The 21,755-nt window shown below is 38.0% G+C and overlaps 1 protein-coding gene across 4 annotated transcripts in view; it reads right to left on the bottom strand.

The window, feature by feature from the left end:
- Window positions 1-833: 833 nt before the first annotated feature.
- Window positions 834-21,755, bottom strand: part of LOC148946978 (DNA-binding protein Ewg-like) — a 191,810-nt gene continuing 170,888 nt past the window's right edge. For all 4 annotated transcript variants that reach the window (XM_089096782.1, XM_089096781.1, XM_089096784.1 and 1 more), the window contains exons 10-11: window positions 7,307-7,462; window positions 834-5,367 (exon numbers count right to left, since the gene is read on the bottom strand). In XM_089096782.1, coding sequence (XP_088952908.1) covers window positions 5,299-5,367; window positions 7,307-7,462 — 225 coding nt within the window. In that variant the 3' untranslated portion in view covers window positions 834-5,298. The remainder of the gene's footprint in view (window positions 5,368-7,306; window positions 7,463-21,755) is intronic.

Consider the following 21,755-nt stretch of genomic DNA (forward strand, 5'->3'; position numbering starts at 1 on the left):
AGTGGCCTGGCCAAACTTAAATTCTTTGGGATGATGAACTATCGAGGGTGAGGGTGAATTTTCAATTTCACGTGCAGTAAATTTAAAATCATTTCTAAATGAAATATGGCTTTTTTTATTCATGATTTATGTTGATTGACCTTTATTTTTGCATAAAGAACAAAAAAAACTGCAAACCACCAAAAGTTGACAAAGGTCTTTTATGACAAGTGGTCTATGTACGGTAAGCATAATGTATTTTATGCGACTGTATACATCATAGAAAACCCAAAATCTATTTCTTGACAATATTTCCAGGATAGGATTTGTATCTAATAGTTTAAATGAAGCAGACGAGTAATAACACTAATCAACATGACAGCGGATAAAACCATAAATTAAAATTTAGAAATCACAGAGTGTCAGCAGCCTATGCTTCGTAAATTATTTAAATCGCACAAAAATGCTTTAAGAATAAGGTTTGGGTGAAGTTTTCAACTCTTTATCAAGAAATAACTTTGGCAGCAAAAACATCACTTTTACTTAGGAAACTGGTAGTATGGCTGTGGCAGTTCAAAATACATTATCTGTAGTGTTTTTTGTTTCAAGTCGATGTTTATTTCCCATCCTCCCAAATTCAGCACGGGGGATTTATTGATCCATTCCATATCCGTTAACCAAGGCCGCACCTTGGTTATACAGGATTTTTTTTCGGAGGGGGTTTTACTCAAAAAAATATTGGGGGGGGGTTACACAAAATAACTAAAAAACGCATACAAAATTTGTTTATGTCTATAAAACATTTAGAGGGGGTTCAAACCCCCTAACCCCCCCCCCCCTTGGATATGGCCTAGCTGTTAACAATTTCTCAAAATGTAAGGATTTTTTTAAGGTGTGATGCCTCCCTTTTTTGCTGAGTAGCAGATTGGATCTTTTGGAACCAAAGACATTTATATAGTGTCCAGAGATCCAAATCAAACCCTTTCCACAACATTGTTTTTTTCTGACTATCCTGAAAAAAAAATATATATATATATTTACCTGAAATCCTTCTGAACTGCCACAACCAGTGTAAATATATACTTGATTTAAATTTAGTGATTCTAAAAGCTAAAAAAGAAATACACCAATAGTTTAAACACTATTATATTACTTTTACGAAATTTATAATTACTTCCGTAAAAATTATCTACACTAAGAGATTTCAAAGTACCTAGCAACAATTGCACATTAATGTTAGAGTAAGTATGTGTTTGTCCGCATTACTTAAACCATGAAGAAATATTAATAAAAATGCACTAAAATTAAAAAACGATACGCTATATATTCTAACTATTTATACCAAAATTAAGTAATACTTCACAAATATTCGCGGAGATCTTCAGGCTGGAGGCAAATTCCTAAATAGGGTCAAGTTCCTTTCCGATATAAAGACGCTTATTGGTTTTTTTCAGCCAATTATTGGCTTCAGACTTCCTTATTTTATACTATTAACATCATTATAGAATATCTGAAGCTAATATCTCATATCAAAAGACGAAGGTAATTTAAAAGAATATGGCAATTGTCTGACAAAAGAATATCCCTTTTCTTTTCGTCTTTGTGAATGGGCCTAAGTATGATGTTGGCTAAAAAAAATATTTACTATTTCATTTAAATAATGCTGTTCCATGTAGTGTATTTGAGGTATTTACTGTATTTGCCACCGTGGTATAAGAATAGAAAAATTGTAGATAATTTTAATGCTCTAGATATAACGTTGAAGTTGACCTTGATATGCGAGGAGCTTTCCAAGCTCATGCTTTAATTATAAATTTTGCTTTTGAATGGCTCATTTGAAATTTGTGTTATAATACAACTATTTTTTTCACTTGAAATTTGAGATCAGAGAAAAAAAATCTTCTATCTTTATGTAGTTCAAATTAAGGCAAAAACATCGCGCACTCCCTCAGAACGTCTAAATACTGATCTGCGTCTAGCCACCTGGTTTTATGTTTTAAATCAACTATACTTTTTGAAGTAGTATTTTCATTGGGACGAATTTAAAAACGCTTTTCTTATAATTTCTAAATTCAGACAAAAGACAGTCCATATAAAAGGTTAGAAGTTACTGCTTCTCTTTGCTTTCTTTTTTATTACAGATATCCGAAACTTTAGTCATGTATAGTTGATATACATGTTTTTTTTTAGTATAATATCATACTTTCGTTTTTTTTTCGCACTCAGTAGCAAGTTCTCAAATCATCAAGTAATTATGATTACTTTAATTTTTTGTATGCAGGCATTTACCATTCAATGTCAAACTTATATAAAGCAAACTTATATAAACTTTTTTTATGCAAAATAATTAGTGAATAATACTTTTGGCCCTAATAAAAAAAATCAAGCCTAAAAAAATATTTTTACTACTTCTGGAATAGGGAATTGCCTTTTCTGACTAGAATTACAAACATGACTAGATTTAAGGGTATTTGTAATTCGTCCAGCTATTGAAAAGAAACGCGATGTCTCTAATACATTGTCTCGTATATAGGTTGCGAATATTTAAAAAGTATTTTTAAAACAATACTTCACTCGGTTACAGAGACCGAAAATAAAGCTTCATTTTTGCCCGGATCCTTTAAGTAGATTTTTAATAGGTCATTTTTTTTTTAATCTCGCAAGCTTTATATACAATCCATTTACCCACCCATTGTCTATCATCGAAAAAACATTGTCGAAAAAATAATCACTGATGGGCAAAGTACCTTGTGGCCTTTTGAGACCAGTTTTTTTAGAGAAAAATATAGCATCCATGCGCATCAGTTTTATGAGCCCTAATAAAGCTAAGCCTATAAAAACAATTCATGTTGGCTTCGTTTTAGATGTGACTTTAGAAATACTTGTGTTTTCATACTTGTTTCTTTTTTAAGACATACGTAAATAAACATAAAGAAATTCACAGTCAAGAGGCTTTCTGGAGGGCATGGATTTTGTCCAATGCACTATCATCTTTCGTTTAAGTTGTTGTACATGTCACTTTTAAGTTTGTCTTCTTGATAAATTTTTTGGAAGAAATAAACGTAATGCTTCATTGGGACCTATACATAAAATTGGTCAAACGAAAATTAGTCCTTCAGAACCATGTCAGTGCCTTTTGGGATCTAAAACTGGAAATAGCTTTCTAATTCTGTTTTTTTTTAGAAAGTAAGCAAAAAAAAAGTGGTATGATTTTACTTTAATGTAAATAAAATAGCAGTGGCGCCCGGTAATTACATGGGAAGGTGATAGCCCTTAGGCATGTTCCATTCCCAAATCAAAAGATTTCACGATTTACACAAATCCTTATTTTTTTAATCCTTAGTTAATTATTGATTTTCGGCGTGTTTTTCGAAATTTTGCCCTCCCTTCATAGAAATTTTGTCCGTCTTAAAGAGTCATGCGTGCATGTCTGCTGACTGGACATTTTATTGCTAAGTCCGTTATGCTAATAAAAAAAGAAGGCCATAATATCAATAGAAAATTGGAGAAACATCTCCCACCCTCATCCCCCCAGGAACCAAAAATCAAAAGTCTTCATAACTCGAAAATTAGATGAAAAATTAAGTTTCCACAGCTGGTCTAACCAAGGGAAAAGGCAGAGACATAGTTTCCAAGATGACCCCATTCCCCCTGTCGTTAAAGTTGAAAACTTGTCAGAACAGAAAAAATATGTTTGGACTGCACCATAAGATACCCTTGATTGAACATACTATTTTACAATTTTTACCCGTCCGCTTCTCTAGGTACTGGAATTAGCGAGCTGTATCCTTGATTTTAGTTATTTTTGAATTTTTGGGTGTCGGAATTAGCTACCTGCATATCTCGAGGGGCACGGAACTGGTATTCTCGGACTTGTAATAACCTTTTAAAAGCGGTGACAAAGAAATTAGTTCATTTTGAAAATTGAATCGAACGATTATTTCATGCATGTTTACGAAAAAAAATATACACAATCCAACAACCTGGGATTGGTACTAAACTGTACATTAATTACGATTATCCTGGACAAAAATAACATTGTATATTAAAATGGAAGAGATACATATAAGTAAACGATGTTTTTTACCCCACATTCACACAACTGCAATTTTACGGAAAAAATTATTTACGTCATTTTTTTCCTATATTCGTAGTTCCATTAAATCTTGTGGTTGATTTTGGTAATATTTCAAAAACAAGCCGAAGTTAAGTGCCTTTAACTTCAACGATTAATTGTAGGTTCAATCTAGCTAAGAAATTATAGAAAAATATACGTGATAAATATGAACATTTGAAATTGATTGGGACTGTTCAAAAGCAGTACAAAAAGAGACACATTGTGACTGAAGCTTGGGATCTGAAGAACTAATTTGGAGGGCAAAGAATAAGTAGGCTAACATGCAGGCTAACTGATGAATAAAAAGTACCTTAAAACCAGTATTTCTTTTATTCACTTGTCAGAAGAATAACTCACATCCCAAAACCCCCCAAAGTCCCATTTAGATTATGTACACCTTAAATAAATCTGGAAACGGAGTTTTTTGCTGTAATCTGAAAGTGCTACAAAAATATTTTGGTATGAACTTGAAAATTTTTGTCACGGAATGTCGCAATTTTTGCTACAAGCGAATGAACGATAATTGCAAAAACAAGAAGAAAAAAGGTAGATGTTTGAACGTGGGGTTTTCAGATGGGTTAATTTTACCTTAGTGAATCAAGACCCACAATAAGACTGGTGAATCCCTTCATTATACCACATATCCCTTTGTTGTGACTGTGAAGTCCACACTGTTTCTTATACTACTTACTAGCTTGACATTCAAATTTACAACATACACGATATTAAGTTTCAGTACTTCTGAGATTGAATCCCATACTTCTAGATTTTTTTCATATCTCCCAAGGGTGAAGAAATCCTCGATTGAAATTTTGGATCTAGATGATACCAATCCATGGATACTCCAATCCATGGTTACAAAGCTAAACTTGTGAATGTTTTCTCGAAACTAAGAATCTTTATTTCGTCGAACGCACAAAGATTTCTCTTTCACCGGATAAAATACAGCCTATGTTTTTCTGTGCGCCTGAACCTGCCTTAACAGCAAAGGAAATACATAACTACACGCTTGCTGTAGTATATGAGAGGCTCAACAACAATTCTGAATATAACCGAAATCATCAATCTACTAAGAAAAAAAAAGCTTAAGATAGTACGTCCAACAAATACATGAATTGCTGGTAGAAATTAGCAATAAAGACTAGAAAACATTTCGAACAAAAGACCAGTAGTTCAAGATCCTAGTTTTTGATAATCAGTTGCTAAGATACTGCAGAAGCGTGTGTAGGGTCATTCATTTCCACGTCGCTTGCTGATGAACTATTTGTGGCCTAGAAACAATATATAATCAAAGACACAATTTATCTGCATAACTTTTTGTCTAAAGTCATTAGCTTTTCTAGAGTCATACCTAATAACTTATTTGGAATGGAGAGGGGGACCGAGATTTCAAGGAACAATATTCTGAGATAAGAAGTGTCAAAGTTCTGAGACTGAGAACGAATTTACGATTGCTTGAATGTTAGAAATAACCAGTAGGTCGGTAAGCAAGGTTATTCTAAGGGCTCAGAGACGTGCCAAAAGATGCTATCAAACACTTCAGCTTATTTTGTTTTTCAAGCAGGACAGACGCGATTTTTAGTTGGAAATATAAAAAACTTCCATTTATGTTCAGAACAAAATGAAATGTGGTAAAATAGAATGAACAAATCGATGCTGTGGCGTTCTCAGACAAAAAAAAGGGGGGGCATAAAATTAAATTTGATAAAAAGATAGAAATATGTTAGGGTGCTTTTCTTTTTGACTTCAGTCGAGTAACTTTTACAACAGAAAAAAAATCTTCAATTGTACAATGAGTATCAAAATAATTTGATGTCAATACTGAATAATAGTTAAAACAAACGTTAAACAGTAAAATAAACTTAAAAATAGACCCAAAAATTAGAAGGAAATAGTCAATAATTGTTTATAATGAAAATTCTGCAAACTGCACTATTATGAAGGTTGAGGTAGGCAAGAACAAAACTTTTGTTTGTTAATCTACGTTTTAAAAGCTCTGAAAGCTAGCTGACATCACTTGCCTTGACCACATATCAGACAAACGAATAATGCTCTCCCTCTGCTACTCGCATACCATCATGAAGCCGATCCAACTGTAACAATGGTCACGTCCAGCATATTATCCCAAGCCCACTTCTAATTTAAATTTTGACGGAAGGATTGATGCCTCTCTCCCAAGAGGACGACCTCCCAAGTAGTAGCTGAAAATATATTCCAACTACCCCCCTTTCGGTATTTCTCTTGACAGAAGGGAACAGGAAGGCATATAAAAAGTTCTCTCGTAATACTGTCAGAAGAGAAACTCTAAGTCGGCATTAATCTCTTTCAAAAATACCAAGTCGGAAAATAGAAAAAAGTGCGCTTGGAAAGTGTATTTTTGTATAAATTTTTAAATCCGTATAAAGAAGTATTTAAGAAATACGTTTCTAATTAAAATGTCACGAAGATTGTCCCTATCGTGTTTTTGCAGATTTTGCCACAATGAAGCAAAACATTTATTAAGATCAGGGTTTTAGTGAAAATGATCAAAATCTTTAACCCTCAAATAATGTCTTAGAACTTTTAATACTGTGCTGTAACCCCCAGATGGGTAAACTAACCTGTAAAATATCCAAAGAATTATGTTACACGAAATAAATTTTATTTGAGATCCAAACCTAAAAACGGTGTTTGGGATTTTTCGAAAGTTATTAGGGACAAAATTGTTTGTACAGGAAATGGCTTCTTGAATACCCCCAAAATACGCCAAAAAATTGGTATCGTTCCGTTTTTAAACTACTTTTTAGAATATGAAACAAAGAATTTACGCACAAAAATAACAACAACAAAAACGTAAAAATACAAGTACATAAAGAATCACAGTAGAATTCCAAAACATATTTTAACCAACCGATCAAGCATGTTGAAAAGCGTTTAGAGTCTTAGGGAAAGGGTTGCGAAACTCCATTTAAAAAATAACTTCTCATTCCGTCTTTTGAATTACCTTATTCAAGCCACCTGGGTTCATTTTTCGGATGGAACTAATCGTTAGCAAGAATAAAATCATTAACTTCAAAATCTCAATCTTGAACTGGCTCCAAGAGCAATTCAAGGTGAAAATATAAGTTTAGAGGAAACAAATTCTAAATTTTTCTCGATTAGTTTCTATGAAATGTGGGGTCTATTGCAAAAACAACATTTTCATCTCCTTTCCCTCTTAAGTTCACTTACCTCTTCCGTAACTCCTGTAGCTCTTAGCACAGCTTGAGTACCATCGTCTATAGAAGTCATCAAAGGTCCTGATACTTGTAAAATTTGAGCACCACCAGCCAGTTGAATCGGCGTAACCGTCATTCCAGCAAAATCGTTGTCATTCGATCCCTCGGACTTAACAAAATTTACAATCAATAGCATATGTTACGGGAAAATTATTTAAGGAAAAACTTGACATTAAAAGGACCTTTTACTAATGCTACAAACAAGTGACAGCACTGAGCTGCCTCAGTCCGTCATACCGCCAGACGCTTCGTCTCTATCTCGTCCTGTCTAAAACTTCAGTTTTCTCCCAAGTCGTCCCCAACAATTTAATATAATCTTTATAATTGTATTCTAGCTGTATCAAGTTCATCCTGCTTCTTCTTTCCCTCTTGTCGACTATGTAGTGAAACAGCATAAGAAATTTAATCCACAATGACCTCAAGGCATGAACGACTGCGCATCGGCCCTCCTTCCGATTGGAAAACAAAAACACAACAAAAAACCCAAAATTATTTATATTTAGAGAAGTGTGATTTTCTGGCAGAAAATCTAAACTTTTCACCCCCACCTGAAACGTTGCTTCCAGACAACAGATCTATGCCGGCGACCATAATTGATCTTTGTTCATCCTAAATACACATTCAGACCATCAAAGTTTATCTCACTCTACCAATTTTTTCTATATGAAACCAAAATCTGGTGTTTTGATAATACAGGGCCCAGGGATCAATCCCTGCTACGGTAAGGCTAGGCGGACAGACTCACTGCTTGCTCCTGATAAAAAGACCCAACAACTGAAACGTCCACCCAGCGCCCTGTGTGCCAACGATGGTTCTGGAAGAACTTTATCCTTATCCTAGATTAGGTGCCTAGCCCAGGCAAAAACGCATAATAAAGCATTTTCTATCTCAACTTTTTTTTTCATGGACTGTTGGATAAACTTTCAAAATAGCTTTGATCTGACTGTTAAAAGCCTTAAGGTGAAATACACGTTTGTCCTCATTTATCATAGGAAGTAATATAAATTACCAGCACCACAGTAAATAAATATTAGATAGTATGATCGTCCCCTATCTCATCCATTATAAAAACCCGGACCGAGATGCGAGTGCTCCGGAGAGCGTAGAACATAAGCGCCATTAGATTTTTTCACGGGTATACAAGTTAGATTTTTCTTGAGTGCGAAACTTGGCTTCAATGTTGGAACACTAAATTTTAAAGAATCTACTTTTCGATTTATTTATTCAAATTCATACATAAAAATCGGTAATTAGAAGTCCAATGTCATTATTAGACTTTTTTAGGAATTACAAGTAGGTTTCGAAGTCTCGAGTTGGTTTCAAAGGCATTTCGAGAAAGTTTCTGCCAAAATACGGGTTCCAGGGTAATTGGACTGCTGATGACAGATCAAATGAGAGGAGCTGTTTGTACGCGCTAATGAAAGAGTATGTGAGAGGAGCTGTTTATTCGCACCGATAATGAAGAGCCAGAAATCACCTGCGGTAAACTTACTGTTCATTATCTTTATACAGTGACCAGCACTTACCATACTCGATAATCATACTGGGTTAAAGCTTTAACCCATACTGGTTTAAAGTGCAAATTTTGTTCTGGCCTTGGGAAGGCATAGGGGTTTTGCGCCCAAATTAAGTTAATTTCTGCTCGTTTTGAGTTTGACTCGGTTAACTATTGTAATTTCTGTTCGTTTTGGGTTTCATTTATTTATCGATGCTGATTTGTTGTAGTTTCACGCTTGGTAGTTTATTTGATTTGATTTTTACTAATTTTTTTTAATGGAGTTCTTTACTTTTCTTTGAAAAACTTATTTTGTGGAAAAGTTTTTTTAATTTATTTCGCTTCGTTTTATATTGACATAGTCTTTTCAGGGAAAAAGAAAATAATACATTAAATCTTTTCGTTTTTTAAGACTTTATACGTTGGCCTGCTATTTGTATGCTGGAGAAAAAATTTCAGCAATTTTTAACAACATACACCCTTTTGAAAATCTAGACACAAATAGTACTGTTTAATTTAGTTTCATACCTCCTCTAGTTGACCTGAAATGGAAAACTTGATACCATTCGCAAAAAAATCTGTTCACTTTCTTTGATAGCTTGGACACGCTTACGCTATTTTGATTTGGTTAAATTTTAAGAGCAGAATTGAAAGGGTGGGCGTGGTAGGGGGGGCGTGGGAGGATGGGAGTGGAAGGGGGATTAGTTGCCCTCAAATCACTTTCAACTATTAAAAACGGCATCAGCCCTTTCCATTTTCAATCGAATGAGCCCTTATCGAAGTCCCCACGACAACTCCTTCGATACTAAGTGCCCTGGTCTAAACAACAACAACAACAAAAAATAATACAGTATACCAACTTCGATCTTTACTATGAAAATGTCAGGCCTTCCAATCACTTTCGACTATTAAAAAGGGCACTAGGCCTTTCGATTTCCAATAGAATGAGCCCTTTTGGAAACGACAACGCTTTCTATAAACACCTTATATGCCCCCAGGGCATAAATTACAACCCTTACCCTAAGTTCCGTTAGGGTGTTTGTCGTCCTCTAAGACCGAAGTTCCAGAACTTTCAACTACGTTAAACAACATGGCTATCTCAAAATTTCGATTGGATGTGTTTGGGGAAATGGTGGGCGTGAGAGGGGTGTTATTCGCCTTCCAATCACTTTCGACTATTAAAAAGGGCACAAGCCACTCCAATTTCCAATTGAATGAGCCCTTTTTGAAGTTTCTACGACAACTTCTTCGATACGAAGTGCCCTGCTCTAAAGGAAAAAAATAGTAAATAATACATTGTGTCAACATCGTTCTCATTTGCCCCGAGTGTATACAATATAACCTTTGCCCTGAGGGTTGTGGGGGAGCTTCCTCCTCTTAATTGGTCCCCATTTCTTGTTTCGTTCTTGATTTTCTCCATTCTTTACTTAGGCAGTACGATCCTGCTACCTATGATTTTGCAACAACTTTCTATATAAACCTAATATGCCCCCAGGGCATAACTTAAAATCGGCGCACTGGGGGCTCTGAGGGGGTTATTTACCATAAATACCTAATTTCCGAATCTCTCAATTGCGTTGAACAAATTAGATAGCTCAAAATTTTTTTTGGATGTGTTTGAGAAAATGGTGAGAATAACAGGGGCGGTAGTCACTCTTCAATCACTTTCAACTATTTATAAAAAGGCACTAGACCTTTCGATTTCCAATCGAATGAGCCCTTTTGAAGTTTCTACGACAACGCTTTCAATAAAAACTTTATATGACCCAGGGCATAACTTAAAACCCTTGCCCTGAGGGTTGTGAGGGAGTATCCTCCCCTTTACTTAGTCCCCGTTTCTTGTCTCGTTCTCGAGTGTCCCCGTTTTTTACTTAGGCAGCGCGATCGTTCTGCCTATGATTTATGCAACAACATTCTATATCAATTTATAACTGGGATTTATTTTACAATATACATAAAAAACAAACAAACAAAATACCCCCAGAAGCAAGCTTGTGCGGGGGTTGTGATATAAACCTTATATGCCCCCAGGGCATAACTTACAACCCTTGCACCGAGGGCTCTCAGGGGGTTATCATCCTAAAAGACCTAATTTCCAGAACGCTGAACTACGTTTAGCAAAATGGATATCTCAAAATTTTGATTGGATGCGTTTTGGAAAATGATGGGCGTGAGAGGGGCGTTAGTTGCTATCCAATCATTTTCAACTATTAACAAAGGCACTAGCCCTTTCAATTTCCAATTGAATGAGCCCTTTTGAAGTTTCTGCGACAACGCTTTCAATAAAAACTTTATATGCCCACATGGCATAAGTTACAACCCTTGCCCTGAGGGCTGTGGGGGGGAGGGGTTGTCATCATTAAAGTCCTAATTTCCAAAATTTTTAACTACGTTGAATAAAATGGATATCTAAAAATTTTGATTGGATGTGTTTGGGGAAAAGGTGGGCGTGAGAGGGGGGTTAGTTGCCCTCAAATCACATTTGAATATTAAAAAGGGTACTATCCCTTTGAATTTCAAATCAAATGAGCCCTTTTTCAAGTTTCTACGACAAAGATTTCAATAAAACCTTATATGGCCCCAGTACAGAAGTTATAATCCTTGCACTGAGGGCTGTAGGGGAGTGGCCTCCTCAAAAATATATTTTCTATCTGAAAATCAACTACGCTGAACAAACTGGCTATCTCAAAATTTTTATTGGATGTGTGTGGGGGAATAATGGGCGTGGCGGGGGGGGGGGGCTAGTTGCCCTCCAATCACTTTCGGCTATTGAAAAGGACACTAGCCCTTTGAATTTCCAATCGAATGAGCTTTTTTTGAAGTTTCTACGGCAACGCCTTCTTTAAAAACCTTATATGCACCCAGGGTATAACTTAAAACCCTTGCCCTGAGGGCTGTGGGGTAGTGTCCTCCTCAAAAACATGGTTTCTATCTGGAAATCAACTACGCTGAACAAAATTGCTATCTCAAAATTTTGATTGGATGTGTTTGGCGAAATGATGGGCGTGGCGGGGGGAGGCTAGTTGCCCTCTAATCACTTTTGACTACTGAAAAGGGCACTAGCCCTTTGAATTTCCAATCGAATGAGCCTTTTTTGAAGTTTCTACGAAAACACCTTCTATAAAAACCCTATATGCCTCCAGGGCATAACTTAAAACCCTGGCCCTGAGGGTTGTGGGGAAGTGTCCTCATCAAAAACATATTTTCTATCCGGAAATTAACTACGCTGAACAAAATGGCTATCTCAAAATTTTGATGGGATGTGTTTGGGGGAATGATGGGCTTGGGTGGGGGGGGGCTAGTTACCCCCCCCCCCCCTTAGAAGTTTATACGACAACGCCGTCTATAAAAACCTTATATGCCCCCAGGGCATAACTTAAAACCCTTGCCCCGAGGATGGTCGTAGGAGGAGGGGGGCTAGTTGCCCTCCAATCACTGTCGACTATTAAAAAGGGCACTAGAACTCTCCACTTACAATCGACTGATCCACTTTTAAAGTTTCTGCGACGACCCCTTCTATATGAAAGACCCTGCTCTAAAGAGAAAAAATAATATATGGTAAATTATGCCAACATTATTCTTATATGCCCTCAGGGCATAACTTGCCCCGAGGGTTGTGGGGGAGCGTCCTCCTCAAAAATATATTTTCTATCTGGAAATCAACTACGCTGAACAAAATGGCTATCTCAAAATTTTGATTGGATGTGTGGGAAAATGGTGGGCGCGAGAAGGGGGTTATTCACTATCCAATCACTTTCAACTTTTAAAAAAGGAACTAGCCCTTTCAATTTCGAATTGAATGAGCCCTTTTGAAGTTTCTACGACAACACTTTCAATAAAAACTTTATATGCCCCAGGGCATAACTTAAAACACTTGCCCGGAGGGTTGTGAGGGAGTGTCCTCCCCTTTACTTAGTCCCCGTTTCTTGTCTCGTTCTCGACTGTCCCCGTTTTTTTCTTAGGCAGCGCGATCGTGCTGCCTATGATTTATGCAACAACATTCTATATAAACCTTATATGCCCCCAGGGCATAACTTACAACCCTTGCACCGAGGGCTCTCAGGGGGTTATCATCCTAAAAGACCTAATTTCCAGAACGCTGACCTACGTTGAACAAAATGTATATCTCAAAATTTTGATTGGATGTGTTTTGGAAAATGGTTTGCGTGAGAGGGGCGTTAGTTGCTATCCAATCACTTTAAACTATTAAAAAAGGCACTAGCCCTTTCACTTTCCAATTGAATGAGCCCTTTTGAAGTTTCTGCGACAACGCTTTCAATAAAAACTTTATATGCCCCATGGCATAAGTTACAACCCTTGCCCTGAGGGCTGTGGGGGGGAGGGGTTGTCATCATTAAAGTCCTAATTTCCAAAATTTTTAACTACGTTGAGTAAAATGGCTATCTACAAATTTTGATTGGATGTGTTTGGGGAAAAGGTGGGCGTGAGAAGGGGGTTAGTTGCTCTCAAATCACTTTCGACTATTAAAAAGGGTACTAGCCCTTTGAATTTCAAATCAAATGAGCCCTTTTTCAAGTTTCTACGACAAAGATTTCAATAAAAATCTTATATACCCCCAGGCCATAACTTATAATCCATGCCCTGAGGGTTGTGGGGGAGTGTACTCCTCAAAAATATATTTTCTATCTGGAAATCAACAACGCTGAACAAACAGGCTATCTCAAAATTTTTATTGGATGCATTTGGGGGAACAATGGGCGTGGCGGGAGGGGAGCTAGTTGCCCTCCAATCACTTTCGACTATTGAAAAGGACACTAGCCCTTTGAATTTCCAATCGAATGAGCTTTTTTGAAGTTTCTACGGCAACACCTTCTATAAAAACCTTATATGCACCCAGGCCATAACTTAAAACCCTTGCCCTGAGGGCTGTGGGGAGTGTCCTCCTCAAAAACATGGTTTCTATCTGGAAATCAACTACACTGAACAAAATGGCTATCTCAAAATTTTGATTGGATGTGTTTGGGGAAATGATGGGCGTGGCGGGGGGAGGCTAGTTGCCCTCTAATCACTTTCGACTACTGAAAAGGGCACTAGCCCTTTGAATTTCCAATCGAATGAGCCTTTTTTGAAGTTTCTACGACAACGCCTTCTATAAAAACCCTATATGCCTCCAGGGCATAACTTAAAACCCTGGCCCTGAGGGTTGTGGGGAAGTGTCCTCATCAAAAACATATTTTGTATCCGGAAATTAACTACGCTGAACAAAATGGCTATCTCAAAATTTTGATGGGATGTGTTTGGGGGAATGATGGGCGTGGGTGGGGGGGCTGGTTACCCCCCCCCCTTAGAAGTTTCTACGACAACGCCTTCTATAAAAACCTTATATGCCCCCAGGGCATAACTTAAAACCCTTGCCCCGAGGATGGTCGTAGGAGGGGGGGGGGCTAGTTGCCCTCCAATCACTTTCGACTATTAAAAAGGGCACTAGAACTCTCAATTTCCAATTGAATGAGCCTTTTGAAGTTTTTCAAAACTTCCCTTTTTTCCCTTTTGAAGTTTCTACGACGACTCCTTCCGTATGAAGTGCCCAGCTCTAAAGGAAAAAAAAATATATAGTACATTGTGCCAACATCGTTCTTATATGCCCTCAGGGCATAACTTGCCCCGAGGGTTTTGGGGGAGCGTCCTCCTCAAAAATATATTTTCTATCTGGAAATCAAATACGCTGAACAAAATGGCTATCTCAAAATTTTGATTGGATTTCTCTTGGGAAATGATGGGTGCGGTGGGAAGGGGGGGCTAGTTGCCCTCCAATCATTTTCGACTATCAAAGTGGGCACTAGCCCTTTGAATTTGCAATTGAATGGGCTTTTTTTAAGTTTTTAAGACAACGCCTTCAATAAACACTATATGTGCCCCCAGGGCATAACTTAAAACCCTTTCCCGGAGGGTTGTGGGGGAGTGTCGTCCTCAAAAACATATTTTCTATGTGGAAATCAACTACGCTGAAAAAAATGGCTATCTCAAAATTTTGATTGGATGTGTTTGGGGGAATGATAGGCGTGGGTGAGGGGGTGGGGGGGGGGGCTAGTTACCCCCCCTTAGAGGTTTCTACGACAATGCCTTCTTTAAAAACTTTATATGTCCCAAGGGGATAACTTAAAACCCTTGCCCTGAGGGTTGTGGGGGAGTGTCCTCCTCAAAAACTTATTTTCTATCTGGAAAACAACTATGCTGAACAAAATGGTTATGTCAAAATTTTGATTGGATGTGTTTGGCAAATGTAGGGCGTGGGGGGGGGGGGGGCTAGTTACGCTCCAATCACTTTTGAATATTAAAAGGGCACTAGCCCTGTGAATTTCCAATCGAATGAACCTTTTTTGAAGTTTCTACCACAGCACTTTCTATAAAAACCTTTAACACCTCCAGGGCATAACTTGAAACTATTGTTTTGAGGGTTGTGGAGGAGTGTCCTCCTTAGAAACATATTTTTAATAAGGACATCAACTGCACTTAGCCATTCAATCTTCTAACTGTTTTGAGTGAATATGTTTGGGGAAACGATGGGAGTAGGGGGGGGGGGGGCTAGTTGCCCTCCAATCACTTTCGACTATTAAAAAGGGCACTAGCCCTTTGAATTTCCAATCGATTGAGCCTGTTTTGAAGTTTCTACAACAACGCCTTTTATAAAAATCTTATATGCCCCCAGGGCATAAATTAAAACTCTTGCCCTGAGGGTTGTGGGGGAGTGTCCTCCTCAAAAACATATTTTGTATCTGGAAATCAACTACGCTGAACAAAATGGCTATCTCAAAATTTTGATTGGATATATTTGGGGAAATGATGGGTGGGGGGAGCTTGGTTGCCGTCGAATCTCTTGCGACTTTTAGAATGGGCACTAGAACTTTCAATTTCTAATCGAATGAGCCCCTTTTGAAGTTTCTACGACGACCCCTTCCATATGAAGTGTCCTGCTCTAAAGCAAAAAAATAAATAATACTTAGTACATTGTGTCAACATCGTTCTTATATGCCCTCAGGGTATAAATCAACACCCTTTCCTCGAGGGTTGTTGGGGAGTGACCTCCTCAAAAACATATTTTCATCATGGAAATCAACTACGCGGACCGAAATGGTTATCTAAAAAATTTTGATTGGATGTGTTAGGGGGAATGATGGGCGTGGGGGGGCCTAGTTGCCCTCCAATCACTTTTGGCTATTAAAAAGGGTACTAGCCACTCCGATTTCCAATTGAATGAGCCCTTTTCGAAGTTTCTACGACAACTCCTTCGATATGAAGTGCCTGAGTGAAGAAGAAGAAAAAAAAAACACATTGTGCCCACATCGTTCTTTACTTAGGCAGCGCTAGCGCGCTGCCTATGATATCCTCAGTCTTAGTAGTATTCACCACAGAAATAGTAGTTTTAGTGATAGCAGTGGTAGTAGTAGTAGCTTTGCAAGCAGTAGAAGCAGTGGTAGTTGTAGCAGAGGCGCCATTTCAGCCAAACCTTAGGGTGGGCAAACAATCGACATGGGCCCCGAAGCAGGCTTGTATAAAGAAAAAAATTGCCTCTAGCTTTATCCGAAAAAAAAACTGCCGAAAAAAAAATTAAGGAAATTGTCTCAATTGCTTATGCCATAGGTTCAGAAAAGGCCAGATATCTGAAGAAAGCGGAAACGGAATGTGCAATGTTAAAAAAACAGCCGTTTGGGAATCTTCCACTTTTCTGAACCTATAACTTCACGAAAGCCGAACCTCTGTAGAATCTCACGCTTTGACTAAAGTGTATTCTGTAGCCGAATTATTCAGCTCGCTGCTTACAGTAAATACTTTAGTCCAAGTCAGAGTCATGCTCCGGCTATGAAGATGCAAAACTTTGCTCGATCAATTATGTTTACAAAATCAAAAAATACAACAAAATTTTGAAACAGATCAGTGAACACTCAAGGCAACAAGGGGAACCGTCGTGGTTTCATCTTCGCAAAGTCGTCAACAGGCTGGTCGAAATCCAAGTTTTTAACTAAATCCTTCTTTGCAAAGATCAAAAGCAGGTAACTAAGATGATCGTTTCCTGTGGTCGAGCGCAGATATTTCTTCACTATTTCCAGCCCAGAAAACAAGCGTTCATTGCTGGCTGTCGTGACAGGAAGTGTGGCAGCAATATGAAGAACTTTGATAATTTCTGAATGGGCCACTGGAAGTGTCTCAATATTATCTATGACGTCCATGAAGTTCTTCGACTTTGCCTCCTCCTCGAGCAAAAACCGCTTTGCAATACCAGCTTGGGCCTCAAGAAGAATCTGGTCAATGCCCATTTCAGAATAAAGTTCAGAGAATTGCTTGAGGAGCCCTGCATCCATGAACTTGGTAGAGCTAGGGTCCAGAGCTTCGAGTGTACTGAGCACTTGAAGTTTATCTGTAAACCGTCTGTCAAATTCCGCAATCAGACGATCTACAGTCTCCAGGTATTCTCTTTTCAGTTCTTCAGCTAGAGTTGGAGCTCAAATGTCAGATTCAACGAAGTTTTTTCCTAGGGTCGATGTTGTCATGAATTCTTTCAGGTGTTTGATAATTTATTTGGTTCTTTTAGGTCGTTCCTTCTGACCTGCAGACGAGAATCTGGTCGCGGGTCCATTCACGTCAGGTACTTCAATTTCAAGACCTTCAGCAAACTCTTTTGCCTTCTCCAAAAACGATGCAAATGAAGTATCAGAGCGCAGTTCAGCTATTTCCTTCCTTGTTACTTGAGTCAAGGTGCGGGACCTAGATATTACCAGATCAGCTGCCTGAAGCTGCTCAGAAAGGGAGTTTGTCGTCCTCAGAATTGCTTCCATATAGATCAACTGGAATATAACTGTGAAATATTCCATTTTTCTCTGGAGCCCAGCTGCGTCTGCTCGAGCTTCACTATCAGCTCCCTCGCTGACTGCAGACAGTACAGCCAGAACACATTCATATCGGAGTCTTATCTTCTATATTGATCGATACCAGTATGACCATCTTGTTGCAGCACCCCTTTCTAATTCCAGGACTGGCAGTTGAGTAGCCTTTTGGGACTCGACAAAAAGCTGATGTCTGGTGTTGCTGTTGGAAATGAACGTGTACAGATTATGGACTAACTAAAAAAATGAGCCAACAGTCCCAACACCTTCAACGCAATTTGCAATGACCAAATTTAGTCTATGCGCATGGTAATTAATGTATATTACTCGTGACACTTTCACTCTCTGTCATACTTGAACATCAGAGACGGGCCCACTCATCACACTTGCTTCGTCGTAGCACTGAGCAGCACAAGAGTTCCAGTCGAGACCAAGTTTCACCACTGTGTCGTGAATGAAGCTGGCTCAACTTACAGGATCCAGGCTTTTCATATGGTAGCATCCTACTGGTCTTTCTCGTACTTTTCCCTCGTCGAAGTATCTCAGAAGAATGGCGATATATATATATATATATATATATATATATATATATATATATATATATATGTATATATATATATATATATATATATATATATATATATATATGAGCTATATCACCTAACATTAAGTTTTTACTTACTTAAATTTCTCTCAGCTCCTTTCCCGTGATGAAAATTTTTAAACTGAATGAAAATGTACCCCGGGTGTTTGACAACTTGGCTTTAGTTTTGATTTCAGACCATCAACAATCGAAAGGTTTCATTTTGTTAACTTTTCATTGAGATTTTGTGCGACGTTCGGAAGTCGGAAGTAAGTTTATATGAAAAAGGCGACAGCTTGTCCTTTATCTTGACCGTGCCGAGTAAAAATCAGGGCAATAATACCATTTATAGGTGAAAGAATTTTGAAGGCATTTTCAGAAAGTTTGCTTCAGGGAAGAGCAAGCAACCCCGGAAAATAAATAAAAAGCTACAGAAATTAGTAGATATAAGTCTTAGCATCCTTTTGGTGATGAATTTCATATTTTTTATGAAAGCAATTTGTTTTACGTAATAATTTTGAAAAATTTGCCCACCTTATGTCACAAATGTCTAAAAAATGTCCATATTTTGACCTATTATGTCATTATGTCCAGGCACATAGAAATATGTCCTTTGGACATAAAATATGTCCAGTTGGCAACCCTGTGCACGACCCAGTTGCACTATTAATCTCACTATTATATAAGTTAATCTACATATAAATGTAGCAGTTTCAACATTTTGACTAATTGCTAATTGTAATTTTGTTCCTGTATATTTTGTAAAAGAAAAAAAAAAGGCCTTTTTGGGAGGAAGCTTGGGCCCCCAGAAAAATTAGGGTGGACAATGGCCCACCCCTGCCCCCCCCAAATGGCGCCCCTGAGTGGTAGTAGTAGTAGCATGCAGATATTGCCTCTTTGGTCGATTGATCATCTCCCATATTATTTCCTGAAAATTAATTTTAAATTAATATACTCAGTCATTTCTGAGTTACGTCCTTTTGATAACCCTTATACACATAATATATTTTGATTTAGTTCAACACTCCCCTCAACATTCATTGAAAGACTCTCCTTAACACCTTTTTTTTATTTTGGGAATGTAGAAGTTAAACATGCATACCTTATCTCAATAACATATACTATATGTAAACAATAAACAAATTGCCTAACTTGCAGCCCTTGTCCCCTGAGGCCTAGGGAGGGGGGGGGACGTCCCCAAACGCATAATTACTGAACCTTTCAACGGTGCTGAATAAATATAGATGTCTCAAAACTTTGTCTAGTTGTTTGTTTTGGGAAATAATGGGCGGGGGGGGGGAGACTGGTTAATCTCAAATCACTTTTCACTCTTAAGAAGGGCACTAACTTCCAATTTCAAATCAAATGAACCTCATCTGAAGTTTATATGACCAACAATTCCATAAGAACCTCAGATGTCCTCAGGTAATAACTTAAAGCCCTTTCTCCAGGGCTCTGGGGGGTTTGGTCAAACCTGGAGGCATTGTTATATTTCTTTGGACTATTTTGAATAAAATCTCACAATTTCAATCAGATACGTTTGGTGAAGAGGGGTAAATTGGGGGGGGGGCTAGTTGCCCTCCACCACTCTTGACTCTTAAATGGGAAATAGAACTTCCAATTTCCAACCAAATGAGCCTCCTCTAAAGTTTATACAACCATCCCTTCCATAAAAACCTTAAATACCCGTGGGGCATAACTTACAACCCTTGCCCCGAGGCTCTGGTGGTTTGTACCAATCCCAAAAGCCTTGTTATATGATCTTCAGAACAAAATGGCTATCTCAAAATTTCTCTTGAATGCATATCGTAAAAACACGACGTGTGTGGGGGGGGGGGGTTAACTGCCTTCTGATCATTTTGACTGTTAAAAAGAGCACTAGAACTTCTGATTATCAATCAAATGAGCCCCCTCCGAAGTATATAGGACCACCCTTTCCATAGAAACCTTCTATGTCCCCAGGACATAGCTTACAACCCTTGCCCTGAGGGATTGAGAGGGGGGTTTGTCACCCTCAAAGACATAATTTCTAGACCTTTCAACTACGCTTAACGAAATTTCTATCTCAAACTTTTGATTGTATGTGTTTGGGAAAATGATGGGCGTGGGGAGAAGGGGGAAACTGGTTGCTCTCAAATCACTATTAACTCTTAAAAAGAGCACAATGACCTCCAATCTTAAATCAAATAATCCCATCCGAAGTTTTTACCACCACCTATTCCATTAAAAACCTTATATGCCCCTAGGGCATAACTTACAACCCTTGCCCCAGGGCTCTGGGGGGCTGTGTCAATCCTAGAGGCACTGTTATATGTTCTTTAGACTATTTGAAGCAACATGATTATCGCAGAATTTCAATGCAATACGTTTGGTGAAAAGAGGAGTAGTCGGGGGGGGGGGCTAGTTGCCTTCTATCATTTTTGACTCTTGAAAGGGAACTAGAACTTTAAATTTTCAACCAAATGAGCCTCCTCTATAGTTTATAAAACCAAAATTTCCACATAAACCTTAAATGCCCCAGGGCATAACTTAAAACCCTTGCCCACAGGGTTTTTTTGGGAGGGGGTTGTCATCCTTAAAGACATAACTTCTGGACCTTTCAACTACGCTGAACAAAATTTATATCTCAAAATTTTGATCGGATGTGTTTAGGGACATGATGGGCAAGGAGGAGGGGCTGGTTGCTCTCAAATCTCTTTTGACTCTTAAAAACGGCACTATACATCTTAAGTTTATACCATCATTCCATAGAAACCTTATATGCCCCCACGGCAGAGCCTCCAGGCTCTGGTGGTTTGTACCAACCCCAAAAGCCTTGTTAAATGATCTTGGGACTATTTTGAAAAAAAAACGGCTATCTCAAAATTTCTATTGGATGCATTTCGGGAAAACACGAGGTGTGGGGGGGGGGGGTAATTACCCACTGGTCACTTTGACTGTTAAAAAAGGCACTAGAACTTCTGATTACCAATCAAATGTTCCCCCTCCGAAGTATATATGACCACCCTTTTCGTACAAACTTCTATACCCGCAGGGCATAACTTACAACCCTTGCCCTGAGGGCTTTGAGGTTGCTGTCATCTTCAAAGACATAATTTCTGGACCTTTCAACTACGCTGAACAAAATTTCCATCTCAAAATTTTGATTGGATGTTTGGGGAAATGATGGGCGTAGGAAAAAAATAACCTATTTACTGATGATGGCAAGGAAATGGGAGGCTCATCCAAACTAATTCGCAATTAGCGCTCATCTCTTGTATGGTCACTAGTAAACCATATTGATACGGATTTGGTAAACAAAAGAAGCCCTTAAAAAATGATAGTCTATTGATGTTCAATAGCATACTCCACGTTTGAGCCAAAATACAAATTCGATCGCCATGTACATTTTGAGTAAGACCTTTCTATTTTCCCATTAAAATTTTTCTATCCCAGAGCACACAAATTGATTTTTTTTTTTTTTAATCTTAGGTTAATTTGG

Source organism: Artemia sp. Qi Xiang Cuo, chromosome 11 (assembly GCF_049724085.1).
Source record: "Artemia sp. Qi Xiang Cuo chromosome 11, ASM4972408v1, whole genome shotgun sequence".
NCBI classification, from domain to species: domain Eukaryota; kingdom Metazoa; phylum Arthropoda; class Branchiopoda; order Anostraca; family Artemiidae; genus Artemia; species Artemia sp. Qi Xiang Cuo.